The 24623-nt window shown below is 44.7% G+C and overlaps 2 protein-coding genes across 2 annotated transcripts in view; one reads left to right on the forward strand and one right to left on the reverse strand.

The window, feature by feature from the left end:
• Window positions 1-24623, reverse strand: part of SNX19 (sorting nexin 19) — a 395229-nt gene that overhangs the window by 165371 nt on the left and 205235 nt on the right. The window lies entirely within an intron of this gene.
• Window positions 1-24623, forward strand: part of ADAMTS15 (ADAM metallopeptidase with thrombospondin type 1 motif 15) — a 42793-nt gene that overhangs the window by 1535 nt on the left and 16635 nt on the right. Inside the window, exons 1-2 of the mRNA XM_081961265.1 lie at window positions 1-141; window positions 23100-23232. The exon at window positions 1-141 is cut by the window's left edge and continues 1535 nt beyond it. Of these exons, the coding sequence (XP_081817391.1) occupies window positions 1-141; window positions 23100-23232 (274 nt within the window). The remainder of the gene's footprint in view (window positions 142-23099; window positions 23233-24623) is intronic.

The raw sequence follows: 24623 nt of genomic DNA on the forward strand, positions 1-24623 counted from the left end.
GGGCAAGACGACAAGGGGCCCAAGGTGACGGGCAACGCGGCGCTGACCTTGCGCAACTTCTGCGTCTGGCAGAAGAAGTGGAACAAGGGCAGCGACAAGCACCCCGAGTATTGGGACACCGCCATCCTCTTCACCAAAAAGGTGGGGTGGGGTGGGGTGGGGGGGCTGGAGCGGGTCGGAGGGACGGGAAAGCCGGGGGAAAGGCAGGGAAGGCGGGTCCGCTCCCTGCGCTCTTGGAGCTTGGATTCCCGCCTCCTCGCAAGTTTGGGGACCCACCTCTCTCTCCCTCCCTCCCTCTGGACGCTTCTGCCTGTCTCCGGAGTGCCTTTGCGGGCGGGAAGGGAAGGAAGGGGACTGGGTGTGGGGAAGGGAAGAGAGAGAGACTGTCGCCCCTCCCCGCCTCCAGAAGCACTGAGCTTCCCCTCACCCCCGTGTTGGAGCAACCGTCTTCGCAGCGGGACCAGGGGAGGACGAGGAGGAGGTGGCGCTGTTAGAATCCAGATGTGGTGCAGATGATGCACGCTTCTGCAGGGATGGTGGCGATGGAATTCTCCTTGGTCCCTTGCCTGGGTTTCTCTCTGGCTTTTTTCGTAGGCAGCAGCTCGATCTTGGAGGCGTCTTCGCTGAGCAAAGCCCAGTCTATCTCTGGAGATTCTCAGTCATCCAGGTCAGGGTTGTCCCAAATGCTTTTCGTCAAGAGGCAACTGGACTTTCTGGTTTTTCTTTGAAGACCTTTCGCTTCTCATCCAAGAAGCTTCTTCAGCTCCCTGCCATCCAGTCAGAGCCGAAGAAGCTTCTCCGATGAGAAGTGAAACGTCTTCAAAGAAAAACCAGAAAGAGTAGAATAGAACAGGGTAGGTTAGGGTAGGGTAGGGTAGAGTAGAGTCGAGTCGAGTCGAGTAGAGTAGAGTAGAGTAGAATTAGAGTAGAATAGACTAAAATAGAATGCAGAGTAGACTAAACTAGACTAGAAAGTAGAATAGAATAGAATAGAATAGAATAGAATTCTTTATTGGCCAGGTGTGGTTGGACACACAAGGAATTTGTCTTTGGTGCAGAAGCTCTCAGTGTACATAAAAGAAAAGATACACTCGTCAATAATCCTAAGGTACAACACTTAATGATAGTCATAGGGTACAAATAAGTACCATAATCAAATCATACTAGGAAACAATCAATATAAACCAGAAGGATACAAGCAACAAAGTTACAGTCCTGCAGTCATAAGTGGGAGGAGATGGGTGATAGCAATGATGAGAAGATTAAAAGTAATAGTAATGCAGACTATTAGTGAATAGTTTGACAGTGTTGAGGGAATTATTTGTTTAGCAGAGTGATGGCATTCAGGGAAAAAAAAACCCTGTCCTTATGTCTAGTTGTTCTGGTGTGCAGTGCTCTATAGTGTCATTTTGAAAAAGTCCAGAAAGTCCAGTTGCCTCTTGTAAAAAGCACCTTTGGGACAAGACACAGTATGTGGTAGCTTCCAAACAAGCAGGGGGTGTGGAGGCTGGGGGGGGGGGGAGAGGATGGTTCTAGGTGCTGCCAAGGACCTTTTTCAAAATGTGCCCATTAGGGATTGAGAGCATCATCTGCTATTGTGACTGTGTAAAGGTTGCCTGCTTGATAGGGGGAGTGATGGTTCAAATTGCTTGTATGGACACACTTGTAAGGGGAGGCCAGGTAAGTCAGCCTGGTTGACTTCATGCATATATCCGTCTCTCGTTTCCTCCTTAGCAGCGTGGAAGAGGTGTGGGCCTTTTGCTTTTCTCTCAGGTATTAACTTTCCAGTTGAATCTACAATTCTCGGTCTTCTGTGTGGCTTCCCATCCTGCAGCTCAGTAGATCTGGATGGAATGTCCACCAGGCAAGGCCAGCTGGGTGCTGTCATTTAGCGGGATGAGCTGTAGGGACCGATGACACTCAGATCAGGGGTGTCCAACTTTGGCAACTTTAAGACTGTGGATTTCAATTCCAAGAATTCCCCAGCCAGCCATTCCCCAGCCAGTATGATTATTTACTACCAGTTCAGCTGAACCGGTAGGATTTCCCTCCTGTATGGAGCCCTGCTGGGTTATCTCAAGTCTTCTCTTTGTCCAGAGAGCAATGACAAAAAGTCAGTTTAAGTCAGCAGGATCTTCCTTCTGCTGGCATCATTGGCTTTGCTTTTACTGGAGCTGTCTTCAGTTCACCATTTCTTCCCCGGAGGTCTCATTTTTCATGGGAAGATTTATTTCCTGTTGGGGTAAACAATTCCATTCATCTAATTGCCTGACTCTTTGTCCTTCAAGGGAAATCCTGTGATTTGTTCTTAATTAAGGAGGATTTGCTACTCTATTCCTTGCAATGTGGTTTCTTTTCCTTTCATTTGAGGCTTAGGGGATATCCTTCACAAACCCATGGAGATCAGGGGTAGCGTGTGGTTGTTGTTCAGTTGCACCACACTTTAGAAACATCACAGTCCTCACAGCTTCCTCCTAGTAAATCCTAAGATCAGATGTTGGACTTATTTTTTTTTAGTGCCTCTCTCGTATGGCGCTTCCCTTCACTTTCTTTGCATAGGTGCTGACAACTGAAGTATACTTTGTGATTGGTCTGTGTGATAGATTCTTCACCAATAGGAAAGCAAGTTCTCAGTATTTTTGTGAGCCTGTATCAACCATTGGTAAAGACCCAGAATGATTTAGTAATAGCGCTTATACTTATAAACCGCTTCACAGTGCTTTACAGTCCTAAGCGGTTTACAGAGTCAGCATATTGCCCCCAACAATCTGGGTCCTCATTTTATCATCCTTGGAAGGATGAAAGGCTGAGTCAACCTTGAGCCAGTTAGGATCGAACTGCTGGCAGTCAGCAGAATTAGCCTGCAATGCTGCATTCTAACCATGGCATCACCATGGCTCTCCTTTCTTTATTTCCTTCCTTCCTTCCTTCCTTCCTTCCTTCCTTCCTTCCTTCCTTCCTTCATTCATTCATTCATTCATTCATTCCTTTTCTCCCTTCCTTCTTTAGCACTTAGCAATAGCACTTAGACTTATATACCACTTCACAGTGCTTTTACAGCCCTGTCTAAGTGGTTTACAGAGTCAGCCTCTTCCCCCTCAACCATCCTCCTTTAACCATCCTCAGGAGAATGGAAGCCTAAGTCAACCTTGAGCCAGTCAGGATCGAACTCTTGGCCATGGGCATTTTAACTATGGTGCCATCAGGGCTCTCTTTGTTTTCTTTTTGCCTAGATGGGATATAAGCAGATGGGATTGATATTTCATTGAGGGCTTTCTCGATATGCTCAAGTTGAACGTTTGTTGTTCCTATCATTTCAGTGCATGGCAACAAACTCAGGTACATTTGTGCAGTGGTGGGTTACAACCAGTACGTCCCGGTACAGGCATACCGGTGCCTGCTCAGAGCACCGGGTACCATTCCGGTACGGTGCTCCGGAGGGCCCACCCGCCCACCCGTCTGCGCTCCTTACCAGTATTTGAGCTCTTCGGGGCTTCCCCACACGGAGCAAACGGCGCCTGCGCGATGCTCCGCCGGGCAGCTGGAGCATCATGGAGGCATCGCGGAGCATTGCAGGCAGTAAGTAGGCGTGCACGCTCCCCACGTTCATGTGGTGGACGTCAGGCCCCGTTGCACCGTACCAGTGGGAGATGTTCCCACACCTCTGATCTGGATTTCTCCCTTTTTATGACAGAAAATCTCTGTGGTCATGTGGCCGGCATGACTAAATGCTTAAGGCGCATTGAACTCTGTTCCCTTCCCACCAAAGGTGGTCCCTATTTTTCTACTTGCATTTTTTATGTGCTTTCGAACTGCTAGGTTGGCAGAAGCTGGGACAAGTAACGGGAGCTCACTCAATTACGTGGCGCTAGGGATTCGAACCGCCGACCTTTCTGTTTGGCAAGTTCAGCATCTTAGCCACTGAGCCCCCATGACCCTTTTGGTTCTCTTTTAGGCCATTGTTAATGAGAATGATCAGTCAAAGTAGACGGCCATTGCGTAAACATGGGTCTGATGCCGATTTTCAGTGTTCCTTGCTGACTTTTCCCTAGGAAAGTAGAACTTTTTGCTTTTTATTGTATATAATTTTGTAAAAACTAATAGAATGTGAGGAAGAAAAAAAGGGAAAGCAAGCAAGCAAAGAAAAAGCAAAAAAGTGCAAGAAAAGGAAGGCAAGTTGAAGAAAAAGAAAAGGAAGGAAGAAGAAAATTAAAAGGAGAAGGAAGAAACTAGAGTCTTTCAGTAGTCTTCACATCAGTTATAGGTGCAAGTATACTTTGACCCTTCTCTCTAAAGTGGCACCATATTGCTCTTCTTTCTATAATCTGTCTTGTCTAATCATCAACATCACAACTCAAAAGGCAACGTTAACATTTTTTCTCCCCTAAGTCTGATAAGCCAGTTGTTAAGACCGACACTCTAGGTTCCATGAGGTTCTTTCATTAAAACGGTATCAAACCCACCGCATGCATTTTTTTGGGAGGGACTCAATTGCTTTGCCAAAGTTCAATGGCGTTTTTATTTGCTTAGCCTTCCATTTAGTTAAAATTTTACCTCCCACAATCTGCCCGCAGCAAGACCCTTTCGTGGTTTGCCAGCAGAACAAGAATTCTAATTGCCCGCCAATAACAAAGGAGCAGTTTTCCCTGCCCCAATAAAATCACAGATAAAAAGCATGCAACGGCCAGCCGGCCAACAATAGAAACACAGGGTGACATTGATACATCAAAGATGCTCTTAGATAACTCGATTCTTAATGATCTCCTACAACGGAATAAGACGGGCATCATGTGTCATTCCAATTGCACCCCTGTCTGGTTTCAGTGGACTTTAGGGGTGGGAGAAAGGAGGGGGTGGGTGAGCCGCCGATGGCCCATAGGCTGAATGAACTAAACAAAAGGGGGTGAAGGGAAGGTCACGAAGAAACAACCACGTCATTGTTCGTTGTGGAGTGGCAGGACTTGTCAACGAATGTAACTGGCCTTAGTGTTTTGGTATATGCTGCCTAGAAGGTGCTGAACGAAGAGATGAGACTTATAGTTGCGCTCTTTTCCCTTTTACTCCATCGAAAATGAAAGCCAACACATGTGGGTTGTTCTCCCTCTGCCCATCAGATACTGGGGACTTCACATGATGTGGGTTACAAGCAGAGGTAGCATTCAGCAGGTTCTGGAGAACCGGTAGCGGAAGTTTTGAGTAGTTCGGAGAACCAGGAAATATCACCTCTGACTAATCCTGCCCCCATCTATTCTCTGCCTCCCGAGTCCCAGCTGATTGGGAGGGAATGGGGATTTTGCAGTAACCTTCCTCTATAATGGGGTGGGAATGAAGATTCTACAGTATTCTTCCCCTGGAGTGGGGAGGGAATGGAGATTTTGCACTATCCTTCCCCTGGAGTGGGGAGGGAATGGAGATTTTGCACTATCCTTCCCCTGGAGTAGGGAGGGAATGGAGATTTTGCACTATCCTTCCCCTGGAGTGGGGAGGGAATGGAGATTTTGCAGTATCCTTCCCCTGGAGTGGGGAGGGAATGGAGATTTTGCAGTATCCTTCCCCTGGAGTAGGGAGGGAATGGAGATTTTGCACTATCCTTCCCCTGGAGTGGGAAGGGAATGGAGATTTTGCAGTATCCTTCCCCTGGAGTGGGGAGGGAATGGAGATTTTACATTATCCTTCCCCTGGAGTGGGGAGGGAATGGAGATTTTGCACTATCCTTCCCCTGGAGTAGGGAGGGAATGGAGATTTTGCACTATCCTTCCCCTGGAGTGGGGAGGGAATGGAGATTTTACATTATCCTTCCCCTGGAGTGGGGAGGGAATGGAGATTTTGCAGTATCCTTCCCCTGGAGTAGGGAGGGAATGGAGATTTTGCATTATCCTTCCCCTGGAGTGGGGAGGGAATGGGGATTTTGCAGTATCCTTCCCCTGGAGTGGGGAGGGAATGGAGATTTTACATTATCCTTCCCCTGGAGTGGGAAGGGAATGGGGATTTTGCAGTATCCTTCCCCTGGAGTGGGCAGGGAATGGAGATTTTACATTATCCTTCCCCTGGAGTGGGAAGGGAATGGAGATTTTGCAGTATCCTTCCCCTGGAGTGGGGAGGGAATGGAGATTTTACGGTATCCTTCCCCTGCCATGCCCACCAAGCCATGCCCAGAGAACTGGTAGTAAAACATTTTGAATCCCACCATTGATTACAAGCTCGGTGGGTGAGTCCTTTATTGTAGCCAAGTGATTCCTGGAAGATTTCCCATCAGTCTCAAGAGAGAGCAGAATTCTTCCCCCTGGCTATATCACAACACTTTGCAAATGATTTGAATGTAGCAACTGGGATACAACTTTTGGGCTGGTTTGAGAGTTCTTTGCAGAGAAGGAAGGTGATTGTGTTTGAGTCGTAGAAATCAGATCTATGCTTTCCTGCTTTCTGCAACAACAACAAAGAAAGGGAAAAAAATAATGTTTTTATATAGATAATGCAAAGGTGTCTCTTTTTTCCTCCCTAACTCCTCATTCCATAGAATTTAATACTGAGCTCATGATAAATCACATCCTCTTGCTTTGGGAGTTTTTTTTCCATAAGAGGTTCCATAATAAATGTGTTTGGAAACTCAGTAAATGGAACTCAACAAGTTTGTAGATATCTTGAGGTTGCGATGAGTGCATGGAGAATTGGCCTTTAAGTCAGCTTGGGTGCTATATCTTGGTTCTCACTAACTGTGGTGAAGAAGTAGGCTTAAGTGCAAGACTGTTCTACTTCAGGGTGGAAAGAGAGAGGTGTGATGTGAGGGAATGTCTTGGACCTATTCAGAGAGAAGACAAGAATAGCATCCTCCTTCGAAAGCTAATTATGGAAAGGAGGTTGTTGTATGCATGGATTTTCTGTCATCTCAGTCTCTTACCCAAGTCTACCTGAAAACCAAAACTACCCAACTCAGCAATGAGTTTACAGTTGCACAATATACTATGTGTCTGTAGCAGTTAAGCTGGGAAATATCCCCCCCATCAACGGAAGGCTTACGATCTCTAGGCCAGGGGTGTCAAACCAAGGGTGAAATTCGGCAGGTTCTGGAGAACCGGTAGCAGAAATTTTGAGTAGTTCAGAGAACCAGCAAATGCCACCTCTGGCTGTCCCCAGAGTAGGGTGGGAATGGAGATTTTTGCAATATCCTTCCCCCAGGAATGGGGAGGGATTGGAGATTTTGCAGTATCCTTCCCATGCCACACCTACCAAGCCATGCTCACAGAACCGGTAGAAAAACATTTTGAATTCCACCACTGGTCAAACTCGATTTCATTGAGGGCTGCATCAGGGTTTTGTTTCACCTTGGGGGGCTGTGTGTGTGTGTGTGGCCAGCTCCACATCACTCATGTCAGGGGCATCTGTGGCAGTCCAAGTGCCCTGCCAGCAAAAAGAGGCTCCCGAGCGCCATTTTCGCCGGCGACCACCTCCTGCGACCCTCTGCCAGCGAAAACAGAGCTTGGGAAGGTGGCCTTTTTGCTGGCAGAGGCACTGTGGGCCAGTCATTTGCTGTTTCCAGGGTGGCCCCGCAGGCCACATATAAGCACCCCTTAGGGGGGATCCTGCCCCTGGGCCTTCAGTTTGACACCCCTGCTCTAGGTTTTGCATGTTTTGGGTAGGAATCAGTTGGGAACTGAATGTAGGAGTTTGCAAGTATTTGTGAGCCTTATTGTGGTGATTTTACTCTTTAAAAATCTCGCACACAAACACACACACACACGGCGCGCCAAATGTACAGAGAGACAGAGTTTCTCTGTTCTCCATCCACTCATGGCTGTCTCTAGGTGCCGTAGAAGGAGTACCGCCAAGCTTCATGGAACAACTTAAGCCGTCTTGCTTAAGTATATTTTGTGAACGCAGTCAGTGTTCAGTGTTAGCTGCGTAGCTTTGCACTCTTATCAGTGGATTAGAAAGATCTCATCCTTGACGTACTAGGAGGACTGGTTGGGGTGTGTGTGTGACAGCATCGTGTGTGGGGAGGATTAATTTGTCCTCATCCATGGCATCTTCAAATGCTTCTGAGATAGTTTTAAGACAGTCCTTTGACTCCCATCAATGGAAATCTCCTTCCTTCCCCCCCCCCCCCCGCCCTGCCCTTACTACCAATTTCAGGGAGGTAACTAAGTCCTGTCAGCATCAGGGCTAGGATGGAGAAGACAGAAAGAATATCTCCTTCAGACCAGATGCAAATTATTTCTGCATCTCTTGCTTCAAATTGCATAGCTCCCAAACTTCACAGCAAGCCACATAATTAACGCAAGATGGGCTTCAGCTCCAGCAGCTGAGGAGACGCAAGGCCGCCTCTGCAATGAAGTATAAAAGCCTCACTGCTCAAAAAGGGGGAATGGGTACTTCCTGCAATTGTGGTACGTGTTCGATTTCTGTTGAAGATACGCGGAAGAGTCCTTGACAGCTGAGTTCAGAATTTCCATTGTTGAGCAAGGTGTGGCAACCATAGTTGACATGTTTCTTAAGCGAATCGCTGCAGTTGTTACGGGAATCACAGCGGTGACGCAATTCAGCCGGTTCTATCCAGTTCGGGCTGGAGGCGGGAGGCTCCTCCCACCCACCTGGATGTCATCACGTCCCGTTTCTGGTGCTCTGCGCATGCACGGAAGGTCAGCCTATTACGATCTGGGTCCACATTTTACCCACCTCGCAAGGATGGAAGGATGAGTCCACCTTGAGCCTGGTGAGATTCGATCTGCCAAACTGCTGGCAGCCGGTGATCAACAGAAGTAGCCTGCAGTACTGCACTCTAACCACTGCACCACCGTGGCACTTGTCTGTAGTTTTGTAACTTTGTAGTTTTGTAAGTCACTTGTCTGTAGTTTTGTAACTTTGAATGGCCACTAAATGAATAGTTGTAAGTTGACAACATGTATTTCTCTCTCTCCCCCTCCATCTCTCTCTCTCTCTCTCTCTCTCTCCCCCTCTCCCTCTCTCCACTTCAATCTCTCTCTCTCCTCCTCCTCTCTCCCCCTCTCTCCCCCCTCTCCCCCCTCCATCTCTCTCTCCACCTCTGTCCCTCTTCCTCCCTCCCTTTCTCTTCTTTGTCCCAGTCTTATTTAAGGATATTGCTGGCATCATTTTTATTTTCCCTCTCTCCACTTCAATCTCTCTCTCTCCTCCTCCCTCTCTCTCTCTCCTTCTCCTCTCTCTCCCTCTCCCCCCTCTCCCCCTCCATCTCTCTCTCCTCCTCTGTCCCTCTCCCTCCCTCCCTTTCTCTTCTTTGTCCCAGTCTTATTTAAGCATATTGCTGGCATCATTTTTATTCTCTAATACGTCAAAAGCAATTTGAAGACAGTCCCCATTTTTTCTTCCTCTTCTATTACCTAGTAGTGTCACAGTCCATGGGCATCAACATTCAATCACCTCTCCTCCATGACGAAGGAAACCACAACAATCAATTATTGCCTCCATTCCTTTCTTCCCATGGTCGAACTTCACATTGGGTGGATTTGTCTTGTATGCAGAAAAGGAAAACATAGGTTTGACTGAGCCAAGGAGACAGCTACACTTTCCCCCCTTTGAAAGGGCCTATTAAGATGGATGAAATCAAGAAATGAGCAGAAAGTCAGAAAGGTCACTCTACGTCCAATGTTTTTAATGTTTATTCAATTTTGAAAAGGGAAAAGAAATGAGCAAAGAGAGTGAGGCAGGAATTCTTCCGAATGGAGAAAGACTTGGCATTCGAGAGAGCTTTAATAATGCAAAGAAAACATTAGCTTCACTGCAGTTTCAAGTACATTGTAGAGGAGTAAGTGATTAACTTGCTTACCTCTTGAGCGCCGGCAAGTTCGTTTCAAGCTGGCACAGAGTTCTTGATGAAAATGCCCTGTTACAAATCCGAGGCTTCCAAGTTTAATTTGCTTAACTCATAACTCTTGATAGTAGTAGTACTGCAAAGTACCAATGCTTTAGGGACTTCAGGGACGCGGTGGTTCAGTGGCTAAGATGCTGAGCTTGTCGCTCAGAAAGGTCTGCAGTTACGCGGTTCGAATCCCTAGCGCCGCATAACGGAGTGAGCTCCCGTTACTTGTCCCAGCTTCTGCCAACCTAGCAGTTCGAAAGCATGTAAAAATGCAAGTAGAAAAATAGGAACTACTTTGGTGGGAAGGTAACAGCGTTCTGTGTGTCTTCGGTGTTTAGTCATGCTGGCCACATGACCATGAAGACATCTTTGGACAGCGCGGGCTCTTCGGCTTAGAAACGGAGATGAGCACCGCCCCCTAGAGGTGCGAGGGGAACCTTTACCTTTAAAGTACCAATAGAAGAAAAGATTTGTAGCTCAGGGTTAAACTGTGGGCTTTTTTCTTTCAGACATTTCACAACCCAACTAGGTAACATCATCTGGGCCAGTGAGTGTGAAGTTTGCTATAAATATATAAGCGGAGAGTAAACCCCCATCCCTTCTAATACTGATGATGTTACCTAGTTCGGCAACGAAGCGTCTGCAAGGAAACAATCAAGCTCAGTGAGCACCAAGAACCCTGCACTCCAAAGTCTATAGCGTTACCTTCAAATGGGCTTGGCCTCCACCTTTGAGAGCTTCCTCCCATCTTTCAAACAATGCTCACTTGGGTTTTTTATGCCTTACTGCACTGTTCACTCATTCCTCAAATCCCACTGTGAGGGCACAGGATCAACGAAGACATCTGCCTTTCTTGAACTCTTCCATCTGTGGTCTCTTGATACAAGAAAATCAATTTTCCTGCCAAAAGCTGTTATATAAACCCAGAGCTCTCATTTCATTAGGGGGGGGGGGAGAGAGAGAGAGAGAGAGGGAGGGAGGGAGGGAGGGAGGGAGGGAGAGAGAGAGAGAGGGAACTAATTGATAGATGATTTGGAATTACAGATGAGTTGAGAATAGTGCCTGATTGCTTGCTTTTATTTTGGTTTTTGAGGAAGCTTCTTTCTCTTCTGAGACTGCTTCTTTCGTCAGTTAACTCCCCATACAAGACATCATTCAAAGAAAGAAAGAAAGAAACCAGTTATCTTGAATTGCGAAGCAATTTGGTGCCTCTTCAGATGGCCTGGAGAACAATTCCTATAACTATTTCACTTTGGGCAAGCTCGCTGGCAGGATTTTTCCTCCCTTTGCCCGGCTTCCAATTTACATTTTTTCCATGACCTCCCACCTCTTTCATTTACCACTCCTCTTAATAGCACATCTCCCTAAAAAGAAATCACACTTAACTTTTAAGTACCCTTGTAATGGACTATAAGTTAGAAGCCTCCAGAGATCCGGTAAGAAGGTTTCCTGCAAAGTCGAGGCAAAACCTTGCAAGCTTTGGGGGAAGTCAAACTTGGCCTTTATAACTTCCGAGAGAAGATGTGGCTCTTTAGGGCTCTTAATATCCCCTTGAACCCTGGCCTAAGGAATGTGCGTTAAGAGCTATTTGTTAATTTCAGCCCCACAGTGAGAGAAAGTGTGTCAGTGTGTCAATGCAGGTGTTGGGCAGAGAGCCAAGGTCTACTTTCAGCTAATAAGGAAACATTTTTTTTTAAAAAAGAAAGACAATGAGTGAGTAAAACAAACCAATGGCCGCTGGCTAGCTTCCACAGAACAGCTTCCCTCTCCCGCTCTCAGATTAATCCGAGTTGTACTTGTAACTCAAGCATTGTGAATTTAGAAGACTTTCGGGAACCAAAGGACCCCAAAACTATGCTTCCTCTGAGTGAAAAGTATGGACCGCTGAAGAGCCGTTTCATATTGCATCATGATGGATATTTGGCTTCATTCTGGATGGAGATCTCTCCTGGTGCCTTCTAAAGGATCTGAGATTTCAACCCCAGGATCTAGGGAGCCTTTAAGACTGTGATGGCAAACGTATGGCATGCGTGCCCAAAGTAGCACGAGAAGCCATGTTGCTCGGCACATGCAGTCTGCCTGTTTGTCTTCTGGGTTTCTGGCGCGCATGCACAGGCGACGATCAGCTGTTCTTTGCGCGAGGGGCAGTGCCAAAAACCAGCATGCTCATGCGTGCCAGCTAGATGATTGTTGGGGGCGCATGCATGCTAGAACCGGGAAGTTTGACTTTTCTGGAGCGTGGCCCCAATGAGTGGACACAACATTTCCGTGCAACTTTTTGGGCACTCGGTGCTGAAAAAGTTTGCCATCACTGCCTTAAAATATTCGGTTCAACTTACAATAATTGGTTTAGTGACTGCTTGAAGTTACAGCAGCACAGAAAAAAGTAACTTATGGCTGTTCTTGACACGACCGTTACAGCATCCTTAGGATGAGGTCATTAAAATTTGGGCACTTGGCAATCGGCATGTACTGTATTTATGATGGTGTTATGCCCCTATCGGAGTCTGAATCTGCAGGGGAAGGTGAGCCGGAACATGAGAGAGTGAGAGGATGGCTCCGTTGGCCTTGGAAGAATCTGTGGAAGGGCAGAGTCAGTCCAGGCAAAGCTTTTCAGGATTAGAAAGGCTTGCAGCAGGGAGGAGCAGGAGAGACAGAGCTCAGGCGAAGAGCAGGGACCACCCCCTCCTGATCCTAGAGGACGGAGAGAAGAGAGAAGGCAAGAACAACGTAGACCGAGCTGGCTACAAGGGAGGAGAGTGTCCTGCTCCCATTCACAAGGCACTGAGATGTAAGGAGGTTCTGGTAGAAGGGGCATTTGTTGGGAACAAGCGTTGAATCTGTGAAGCCTTGCGTGCACTTGCTGATGCCTGGAGGTTACTGTTTGGCTAACCTGGTTTACTAAATTGCTGGCCCTGGTTACTGTTTGGCTAATCTTCCTTACTGGATTACTCTCAGCCAGAGGTTGCTGAATGTGCATGTGAGAGCTTTGCTCCAGGACTTGTAGCAAACGTGGGGATTTTTGGGGGCAATGTTGGATCTATACAGGGGAATTAGACCTGTTCACTGACTGTGTTGCTTTCATGCCACGCCTCGTGTCATCACAAATGGTTGCAGTGTCCCGGGGTCATATGATCATCTTTTGCGACCTTCTGAGAAGCAAAATCAATGGGGGAAGCCAGATTCACTTAACAATTTTAGTCTAACGTAACAACTGCAGTGAGAAAAATGGGGCAAAACTCAGTTAACAACTGTCTTGCTTAGCAACAGAAATTTTCCCCTCAATTGTGGTCATATTAACTTATTGTAATTTAGGTTGCTATGTTTCTTCCACAAATGAATGCAGGCAAATATGGCTGGGAAATATCATTTATAGATCCTGGAAAGTATCTGCATAGTTTCTGTAAGAAGAATCCGTGACTATGAAGAGCTGCCTATAGATCAGACAGGAACTGTAGAAAGTCAGCACTCACCCACCCTCCTAGAGAATGAAATATTTTGGAGAATATTAAAAAGGCAAGATAGAATATTTTCCCTAAAGGAGAAATAAAAAAACAAAACCAAATCTTAAGGGATGCAAAAACCAGCCCCAGTCTCCCTCCCCAAGCAGAAACGGAGAAGGCCAGATTTGGAAATCAATTCAGAAAGACTGGGTCAGACAGAAACTCCTGTTAAGCAACAAGCCAAAGGTTGACAAGATTATCTCAAACATCTAGGATTTCCATTTTGCCTTTTGCCTATAGAGTTAGCCATGACCCCTACCTGACCTCATTGGGAACCAAAAGGTATAAATCCCATTCACTCTCAACTCCATTTTGTCCGTTGTCCCAGAACTGCATGCTGTGTGTGTGTTGGTTCTGTTCACCAATAAACAGAATCCTTTTTTGCAATCATCCTCCATTTTATTCCTGGCTTGGACCTGGATCTGGATATTTCTTTCAACAGAACCATCTAACTTAGCGTGTTGTAGACAACGAGGTCCAGCCAAATGTCTTTATGAACTCCCCACTTTCTGAGTTGAAGTCAAATACCCCGAGGCTGGGTTTCATAGACTCCTTGGCTTTTGCTCAAAAATCTTTTCACAATACAAAACAAAAACACCTCAACATCTGGATTTTCCATCGCCAAACAATCTTTTTCCTCCCGTGGGAATACCTATACAAGCTACTCTTGAGCAAATGATGGGGTTAAGTAGGGAATAACCTCTTACCTCCACAAACACTCTGCTTAGTCTAGACATGAAATGATCACTTCTGAACATTTTTAACATGTTCAATTTGACCATAGAGACACGAGAATCTCCAGGAATAACTCATGAAAAGGATTTGAAAACGAATCTTCTGAATTCTCAGGAACTGTTTATCGAATACCTGCAAGAGAATCTTATTCTTGCTCAGGAAGCATAGAGAATAGAGGGATGAGTGAAATCATGACATGCCATTAAATGTATTATCTCACAATTGTCTGCCTTTTATTCTCGGTGATGTTACACATCTGTTACTAGCACAAAGGGAGGACAGGCTCAAGGCAACACGTTTAATAGAGATTTTTTTGCCATCTCACCTAGCTCCCCTGAGCTAGAGGTATCTGCTTCCTCTGAACTTTCACCTAAAAATATTGGGCTTCTCAAGTCCACCACGTTTAATTTGAGGGGGGGGACCCCCCTGAAACTATTCACTAAGGTATTGTTAAAGACAGAGAGGATGTTGAGCAAAGAAGGAAAACCAGGATGCTATTGATTGTATCTTATGTCAAGTGACCTTTCTTAGGTGGAAAGTTTTCCTCACTCTCCTCAAAACCAAGAGTGTCTTCAATCTTTCAGAAAAAGCTGTACTTAAGCAATTTAACAGATTAACAGAGTTGGAGTCATCTGGTCGAACCCCCTGCTCAAGCAGGAGACCCCATACCATTTCTGACAAATGGTAGTCCAATCTCTTCTTGAAAGTCTCAAGTGATGAAGCTCCCACAACTTCCGAAGGCAACTTCTGTTCCATGGGTTATTGTTCTCACTGTTAGAAAGTTCCTCCTTATTTCTAGGTTGAATCTCTCCTTGATCAGTTTCCATCCATTGTTCCTTGTCCGGACTTCAGGTCCTTTGGAAAATAGCTTGACCCCCCCCCCCTCTCTGTGGTAGCCTCTCAAATATTGGAACACTGCTATCATGTCTCCCCTGGTCCTTCTCTTCACTAGAGTAGCCATGCCCAGTTCCTGTAATCGTTCTTCATATGTTTTAGCCTCCAGTCCCCTTATCATCCTGGTTGCTCTTCTCTGCACTTTTTCTAGAGTCTCAACATATTTTTATAGTGTGGTGTCCAAAACTGGATGCAGTACTCTAGGTATGGTCTTACTAGGGCTTTATAGAGTGCTATTAGTACTTCACTTGATCTTGTTTGTATCCCTCTGTTAATGCAAGTTAGGATTGCATTGGCTTTTTTGGCTGCCGCTGCACACTAATGGTTCATATTTAGCTGGTTGTCCATTAAGACTCCAAGATCCCTCTCACAGTCACTGCTTTAAGCCTGGTCTCACCCAGTTTGTATGTGTACTTTTCGTTTTTCTTACCTATGTGTAGGACTTTACTTTTCTCTACACTGAATTTCATTTTGTTAGATAGGGCCCAGTGCTCAAGTCTGTCAAGATCCTTCTGGATCTTGAGCCTACCTTCTAGGGTGTTAGCTATTCCTGCCAGCTTGGTGTTATCTGCAATTTTGGTAAGTTCCCCTTCTATTTCCTCATCTAAGTCATTCATGAAGTTCATGAAGAGTACTGGGCCTAAGACAGAACCTTGTGGTACTCCACTGCTTACTTCCCTCCTTGTAGACTTAGACCCATTAAGGACTACTTGTTGCAGAATGAATAATATCTGATGGTAGATATGGAGGCTGCTATGTTTAAATGGTTTTTTTTCTCAAAAGCAATAACCACACAAGCCCAAATCCACCTACAAAGCTCTAACAAATGGAGGAACGTACAGTCAAGTCTACTTCCTGGTGCACCAGATAGCTCCATGCAGAGGATAATGGTTACGGTGCAATCCCATTGTATTCAGATGGATCGTGTAGTCATCTAGAAAAAGGGAGAAGCAATGGATGGGATGGGAGGATGAGATCTTCTACCCAGTCAACCAACTCCAGGGGTGAGCGCCTCCTACAAGAACCCAGGCGATGTTGTGTTGCACTCTCCTAGGGATTATATCCTTGCATTTTCCAGACATCTCGTTGCATAAGGAGAGATAGGAAATTGTGTATGAAGTTTGGTTCCTTGTCTTGATGTCCTGAGAAGGTGATGGTAATGGATAAGCTTAGTTAGCATCCTAACTAATTGACCAACAGGTGGTGGCGCAGAGGTTAGAATGCAGTACTGCAGGCTACTTCTGCTGACTGGAGTCTGCCAGCAGTTCGGCAGTTCGATCCTGAGCCGCTCAAGGTTGGTCTCAGCCTTCCATCCTTCTGAGGTCAGTAAAATGAGGATCCAGGTTGTTGGAAGCAAGAGGCTGACTATGTAAATCGCTTAGAGAGAGCTGGAAAGCACTGTGGTGCGGTATATAAGCCTAAGCGCTATTGCTGTCTTTTTGGAAGTCACCTATGGCCAACAAATGTATTTCAAGCAAGACTTTTTGTTTGGAACATCTGCTGTGGGACAACTGCAGCACCAACAGCCACATAATTCAGTCTGTGCTAGCATTCATCTTAGAATGTTTCCTGGCTCAAAAATAACGGATGGAAATGTACATTGGGAATGCTACATCACATATGGTGAATATTAGTGGGGTGTTTTCTTGCAATTTTAAGTGGGACCCTGACCTGGATACGGGCTGAAGGTTTTATCATCAAGTCCAGTACTATCGACTTTGATTGACAGACCTCACCCAGGGAATTGGGTTCCATCCCCAGTATTTATTGTACGTTGAAACGGAGATCTTGGAGCTTAATTTTAGGATTTTCTTTTTGCAAATTGCTGGGTGATGTTTCCCCACCCTCCTTAAAATTCAGGACTATATACACATTATTGTTATTAGTTCCAAAGTCATGTCTGACACATTGTGGCCCCATGGACAACGTTCCTCCAGGCCTTCCTGTCCTCTACCATCCTCTGGAGTCCATTAAAGCTCCACCAACCGCTTCGGTGACTCCATCCAGCCACCTCGTTCTCTGTCGTCCCCTTCTTCTTTTGCCCTCCATCGTTCCCAGCATGAGGCTCTTCTCCAGTGAGTCCTTCGTTCTCATTAGGTGGCCAAAGTATTTGAGTTTCCTCTTTAGGATCTGGCCTTCTAAAGAGCAGTCAGGGTGGATCCCCTCTAGGACTGATAGGTTGGATCGCCTTGCAGTCCAAGGGACTCGCATATATACACAGTTAGAATAAACTTTATACTGGGTGGCTCCAGCACAATTGGAACTGTATACCAGCTCCAGTTACGTCTTATAAGACTATTTCTGTGATGTTCCCCTTCTGATAGCTAATTTTATGCAATTCATTATATCTAAGGAGCACTCAAAATTAGCAGCAAGACCTTCAGGAATATGACCTTCTGCAATCTTATATCCCAGTTATACAATACGTTTTATAGCATGTTTATTTTTTGCTTTTTGAAATGGTTTTGTCATGGCAAGGGTCACAACGACAGAGTAGTGATGTAGTAATGACTCTGTGGACAAGGGTGAACATTTTTAGACTATTAAGTATCTCTTCCGAAGGTTGGGTTGTGATTCATAGCACACAACCGATCGTTTTGTTGAAGCTAAAAGATAAAAATTAGTGGTGAAAGCTTAGCTTAGCATGGTACAACAGCTGTCCTGTTGTGAGTGAAGAGTGTTATATGTGAAGAGTGACAAAAGTGATCTCTCTTCTTTCTCCTGCTAGTGGACTGAGCTGGAGATTCTGAGATAATAATTGCATTGTATTTTATGCTAGTCCCTGTTATACAAAACACCATTTCTTCGAATAATCTTGTGGCATCTTCTCTTTGGGAAGATTGTCAAGACCAAACTTTTCCTTAGAATTTTGGTGTTTAAGGCATACTATAAACCTCGGATTTAGATTGTGTTAGTGGGATCTTTTATGATTGCTTTATGAATTTTAAATGTTTGAAAACTGCCCCAGGACCCGAGGGCCAGGAGGTTAGATAGCTCATTGAAAGATTTTGGTCACCACAGTATAAAAAAAGATGTTGAGACGCTAGAAAATGTGCAGAGAAGATTAGGGGACTGGAGGCTAAAACATACGATGAATGGTGGCAGGAACTGGACATGGCTAGTCTAGTGAAGAGAAGGACCAGGGGAGACAGGATAGCATCTTCCCATATTGGAGAGGCTGCCACAAGAGAGGAAGGGGTCAAGCTATTTTCCAAGGCACCCAAAGGCCAGGCAAGGAATAATGGATGGACACTGATCAAGGAGAGATTCACCCTAGAAAAAAGGAGGAACTTTCTTGCAGTGAGAACCATCAACCAATGGAACAGAAGTTGCCTTCAGAAGTTGTGGGAGCTTCATCCCTGGAGGCTTTCAAGAAGAGACTGGATGCCCTCTGTCAGAATTAGGGTAGGGTCTCCTGCTTGGGAAAGGGGTTTGACTAGAAGACCTACAAGGTGCTGTCCAACTCTGTTAATCTGTTAGATCTCTTTTAATTATTTTGTTTAGGTTTATCCTTGATGGTATTGTTGGTTGCAATCCTTTTAAAACTACCCACTGATGACATAAATGAATGAATGAGTCTGTTTGAGTCTGTAGTCTTTAAACATGGTAAATAAAGAAACAATGTACATTGTGAACTTTGAGCCATTGTCATCTAGCTGTAATGTAGAATATACATACAATAGCATACATTCTTTCTTTTTTTAAAAAAAAAAATATTGGTCTATCCCAAACTGAGACCTTTCAATCCTGTTCAAGTAATTCCTTTTTAATCCGGGTGTTGGCTTAAAACTCAAAGACTCTCTCCATCCAATTTCCCCATGTGAGGACCGATACTGCTAACTTCCTCTGAAGGATCAGCAGTTGCCTAGGAGAAGATGTTTTTTTGGCTTAGTCAGACAGGTTAGTTTCCTCTTTTTGTTTTTATTTTTATTTTTTGTCCAAAAGAGAGTGCCAGATCATCTGCTTTGGTTGATTTACATCCACCACCAAGGAGCCCTTTGGCTCCAAAATGTGTCTTTTGTAAAGATGATGTAAGCCTCATCCGATGGCATTTTTTGAGTTGACCATTGAGAAGAGGAAGGAAGCAAGGATGCGCAGAACAATTCTGGCTACATTTTTAGACATAATTTCAACTGGGAGTTGATTTATTCTCCTGTTGCAGGAAATGTGAGAAAAAGATATCTTAGTCAGCGGGATGTCAATTGTGTACCTATTTTGGCAGAAAATGTAGTGGATTGATAATGTGAATGCTAAATGTAGCTGATCCCGTTACAAAATCTGTCCAAATTTCTCCAGTTTTCTTCTTTTCCGGCTTCCTGTTCCCCCCCCCCACTTTCTCATTCTCAGGGTGCTTCAATATTTCTTTCAGATTTTTTTTTGGGGGGGGGTAATGATGTGTCTAAATTTATTTTATGGTTGCAAACTGATGATGCTTTCCTTTGGGACTAAACTGGAATATGGAAAACTGGGAAGCTGGAAGATCATTGGAATTGTATCAACAATAACTGGACTCAGGGATCTTGCTTAGCTGCCTAAGGTCATTTGCAAGATTCCTAGGCCCATAAATATTTCATCAAAATACTCTTCTTCTTTGAGACAAAAAAAAAGAGCATTTCCCCTCCATCAGACCGAGAAGAATGAAGAGCACTTAAGAAATGTTTAGCACACAACCTTTGTGTTATTGCACTTTGACTTTTGTGGATCAGTTTTATCTTGCATGGTTTGGTGATGATCACACCATGTCTTCAAGCCATCCAGCTACTTCTGGAACTCTCCACTGATTGTTTTTTGTAGACATCCTGACTGTGCAATCTTAATTCTTTTCATAATTATGGATGTTATGGCCAGTTCTCTATGGCTCTCCCCTATAGTCCACATCTAGTCTCCACAGATTTCTTTGCTAGATTGCTGAGATTGATAGAGATCAAATGTTGTCATCCTTCCAAGGGAGTCAAGGTCAAGAAACGAGAGGAGCTGGGAATATTGGAATCTATTTTAGGCAGGCTATTGTAACATGATTTGTAAGTCTATCAAAGCTGCTCTCTAGTGCAACTGATATCAAACTCAATCAAGGTGGAGTTGTTTTGAGTTTCTTATTTCTCCACTGTCTCATTTCCCAGAAGATTTTTTCATCCCAACATGTGTCTCAAGTCTTGCAGGATATGGCCTGGAGCTCTTCCTTGTTGCTTTTGAACAAGAGGATATGGAAGCAATTTGCAACAAGAACATAACAATGCTGTCCATGCTCCAGTTTGTGGAATGACTTCTTCAGGATGTGATGTCAATCCTGGATCCCAGCAGCAGTTAGAATGGGATGTGGCAAGGTTCCCTTATGTTCTGCCTGATACTGAATAAGGGAGTGGTTGGTTTTAATCTTTTCCAGCTATGGCATGGCATGAAGCTTTCGTACCTAGAACGTGTAATATAATACAAGTAAAAAACGTAGCTAATTTTCGGGTTTCCAACTGGGGAAATGATTTTTGTTCCCCTTGAATGGTCTTAGCTGAATTATTGGCATCACTCAAGGAACATTAAGAGCACAAGTCAGCATTCTCCATGATGAAGAACAACCAAACATCTGACCAACATCCCCTTGTCAACTGGCTTCCACCAAGAGATGCTTTTTTTGAGCATTGAAATTTAACTTGCCATACTTCTGTTTCTGGCACAGTGAAACGTTTGTCTCTTGCTCAATTCTTTAACTATGTTCTCAGTTTCTTCTCATGACTTCATACTGCATTGCTCATGACTTTTCTCCTAGTATACTTCACTAGGAAAGGTTCCACCCTCACCATTGTCAGTTTGTCAAGCCTGCCAGAAACCCATATTTATGAGCATTTTTCACAGGTCCACTAACCCCCAGCATTAATAGGATTGCCATTTAGGGTGCTTCATCCCATACCATTACTAGATAAACATCTGGGAGGTTTTAAGAGTACCTGTAAAGCATGATTCTGCAATAAGGAGCCCTGGTGGCTCAGTGGTTAGAATGCAGTACTGCAGGCTAATTCTACTCACTGCCAGGAGTTCGATCCTAACCAGCTCAAGGGTGACTCAACCTTCCATTCTTCCAAGGTTGGTAAAATGAGGACCCAGATATTTTGGGGGCAATATGCTGACTCTGTAATCCACTCACAGAGTGTTGTAAAGCACTGTGGGATGGTATATAAGTCCAAATGCCTTCGAGGTGGTGGCGCAGTGGTTAGAGTGCAGGCTACTTTAGCTGACTGCTAGCTGCAGTTCAGCAGTTCAAATCTCACCAGCTCAAGGTTGACTCAGCCTTCCATCCTTCTGAGGTGGGTAAAATGAGGACCCAGATTATTGGGGGCAATAGGCTGACTCTGTAAACTGCTTAGAGAGAGCTGTAAAAGCACTATGAAGCGGTATATAAGTCTAAGTGCTATTGCGATGATCAAGGCGGTATATCAGTGGACTTCACCTTGATGTCCTCTGGATGTTTTGGTATTACAGCCAGTAGAATTCTTAGTTAGTTTGGTTGTGAATCAGGTAACTAAGACTGACTCCAATGCAAATGCATTCAAAATAAACTAGGTTTCTTTCTGGATAATGCATGAAATCAATTTTTGATTGCATTCACATTTGGCAGCTTTGACATTCAAAGCAGTCTTGTTGATGACGAAGCTATCCAGTCAATCATGTCTGAGTTCTGGTGATTCTATGAACCAGCTTTCTCTACATTTTCCAATTTTGTGCAAGTTCTTTCAGTTGTTTCATGTTCTGGCTGGTGTCAGCTTTGATGGAGTCTAGCCGCTGTGGTTTTTGGCAGCCTCATTTCCTTTTACCACTGACCATTCCAAGCATAAATTTTCCAGTGAGTTTGACTGCATGACATGGCCAAAATAAGTAAGGTGGAATTTTCTGATTTTGCCTTCCAGCCAATATGCCTATTTTTATATGCTGTGTTTGACACAGAACTAAATTCATGACGTATCTGTCTACACCCTTATTCTCACTTCTTAGAAGTAATATACCTTCTTTTGGGAATTGCTGCAGCTACAATGAGCCAATAGCACTCTAGATAGGCATACCTTCCTAAGTAAACTGTTTGAGGTCCTGAACATATTCTGAGTCTCTTGGAAAGAAAGAACACTTGTTGTGAAAAGAAAGATCACTCCTCATGAAAGATCACGAGAAATGATACTACCACTTTTCTTTAGGCAAGAAAAACAAAATCCACAGGTACAGTATATATGGTACATTGCTTAACAGTAGTAACTATGAGAGGGATCTTGGAGTCCTAGTGGACAACCATTTAAATATGAGCCAGCCATGTGCAGCAGCTGCCAAAAAAGCCAACACAGTTCTAGGCTGCATCAACAGAGGGATAGAATCAAGATCACATGAAGAGTTAATACCGTTTTATAATGCCTTGGTAAGGCCACCCTTGGAATACTGCATTCAGTTTTGGTCATCACGATGTAAAAAAGATTTTGAGACTCTGGAAAGAGCTCAGAGAAGAGCGACAAAGATGATTGCGTGGGCTGAAGGTGAAAACATATGAAGAACATTTGCAGGAATTGGGTATGTCTAGCCTAGTGAACACGGTGGGGACGCAATGGCTCAATAGCTAAGATGCTGAGCTTATTGATCAAAAAGGTTGGCAGTTCGGCGGTTTGAATCCCCAGCACCGTGTAATGGAGTGAGCTCCCGTTACTAGTCCCAGCTTCTGCCAACCTAGCAGTTCGAAAGCATGTAAAAAATGTGTTCCATGTGCCTTTGGCATTTAGACATGCTGGCCACATGACCCTGGAGGTGTCATTGGACAGCACTGGCTCTTCGGCTTTGAAACTAGTCATGCATTTCCACATGTGCGTGGAGTGATTGTGGTTGTGTTTAGGAGTCTGACAGCCCAAGGATAGAAACCTATTTGTTTGGCTGGCTATGCTTTGATGTCTTCTGCCCAATGATAATGCTGGAGCATCCCATCACCCTTTTTTTTGCAAATGAATAAAACAGATAGCTAGAACTGCTTCAAAAGTCTGCCTTTGCAGTTGAGATCAAGCCAAGCAAATGGATATTTGGGAAGCTGTAATAACCAAATTGTCTCTCTATAACTTTTTAAATTATTTTAAAAAAACTGTTGAGATTAAAGGACAGTATCTTGTTCTTGGCAGGATTTGTGTGGGGCTACCACCTGTGACACCCTGGGAATGGCAGATGTCGGCACCATGTGTGACCCCAAACGGAGTTGCTCCGTCATTGAGGATGATGGTCTTCCTTCCGCTTTTACTACAGCTCATGAGCTAGGTAAGGAGTTCGATCCTAGGTAGAGGCAGATCTTTCTCTCTCTGGGCACGCTGAGAATATATCTGCTGAAACAAAACTCCGCACTGGTGACAGGAAAGGCATCTGGCCAGTAAACACTCAGCTCCGTTCAGTTGCCGAGACTCTACCCCGCAAGGGATTATGGGGTCATTAAAAGATGACGGTGAGCTAGGTAAGGAATGGCTTCCAAAAAGGAGAGAAAGGTGAAAGAGAAGACTTAGAAGAACATTGAAAGCTGGTTGGATGATTTTGGGCCAATCACCAGGAGACTGGGAGTTCTAGTCCCGCCTTAGACATGAATGACAAATGGGTGACTTTGGGCTAATCTTCAAGAGACTGTACATTCTAATTCCACCTTAATCCTGAAAGGTGGTTCTGTGATTTTGAGCCAATCTCTCTTTCTCAGTCCAACCAAGGTTACAGGACTGTCGCTGTGTGGAAAACAGGAGGAGGAAAGAGTATTAGCCGTGTTCATCACCTTGAAATATTTATAAAAAATAATAAAGGTCAGGTAAGAATAAATTCTAAGACAGAAAAAAAAGAAACTTCTGACGATTACAAAGGCCTCCTCATGTTCAGAGATACCAGCCTTGTAATCCTACACCATTTGGGGCATTTCAGTTCTATGACTTTTGTAGTGGTCAACTATAGTTAGAAAAGGAAGAAACAGAGAGATTAGGAACTGGGAGAACCCAGATCTCCAGAAGATGGCTCCAAGTCAGCCTATTTCGCCTTTGAATCCAGCAGCATCAAATCATTGGCAGCTTGTGCTTTGCATCTGCCTGGTTTTGCATGCTCCCCTTCCGATGTTTGGCAAACCATTCTTGGCCAGAAGTTTCAATCCATCAGCCAGGGACTTTGGAAGTGGTCATTTAACCCAAGCCACAGCCCAGAGGCAGAGCCCACACCTGCGGAAGACACCTGCCAAACAGATTTTGCCAAGGAAACGGAGGGAGAGGTGTGTGTGTGTGTGCGTGGATTGAATCCATTTTTAACCGAAGAGTTCTCTCTCTAATTAGGGAAAGAAGCTTGATGTTTAAAATAAACCCCGGTACTTGATTCAGGAAGTCTTGTCAATAGCAAACGTTTAAGAATAGTTTTTGTGGGAAATGCAGCCTTGTAAATGAATGTTTGTGGAGGAGAAAGAGAGCAACAGCCTGCAATTTTACAATTCCCTGTGCCACGGGAAGGCTCAGTTGGAACTGCTGGAGAACAGCTGTTGGAAAGAGAAGGAATCCCAAGCGGGGGGACTCCTCGTTGCTAGCTGTTCTTTTCCCAGGCTTTCGAGATCCTGAATTAATGTGTAATTGCTGGGATGCGTTAGACACACACCTCGGTCCAGAGTGCCAGAGCGTCTCCCGAAGTGACAACCA

The sequence above is a fragment of the Natrix helvetica genome (assembly GCF_964273705.1).
Source record: "Natrix helvetica genome assembly, chromosome: 8".
Taxonomy (NCBI): domain Eukaryota; kingdom Metazoa; phylum Chordata; class Lepidosauria; order Squamata; family Natricidae; genus Natrix; species Natrix helvetica.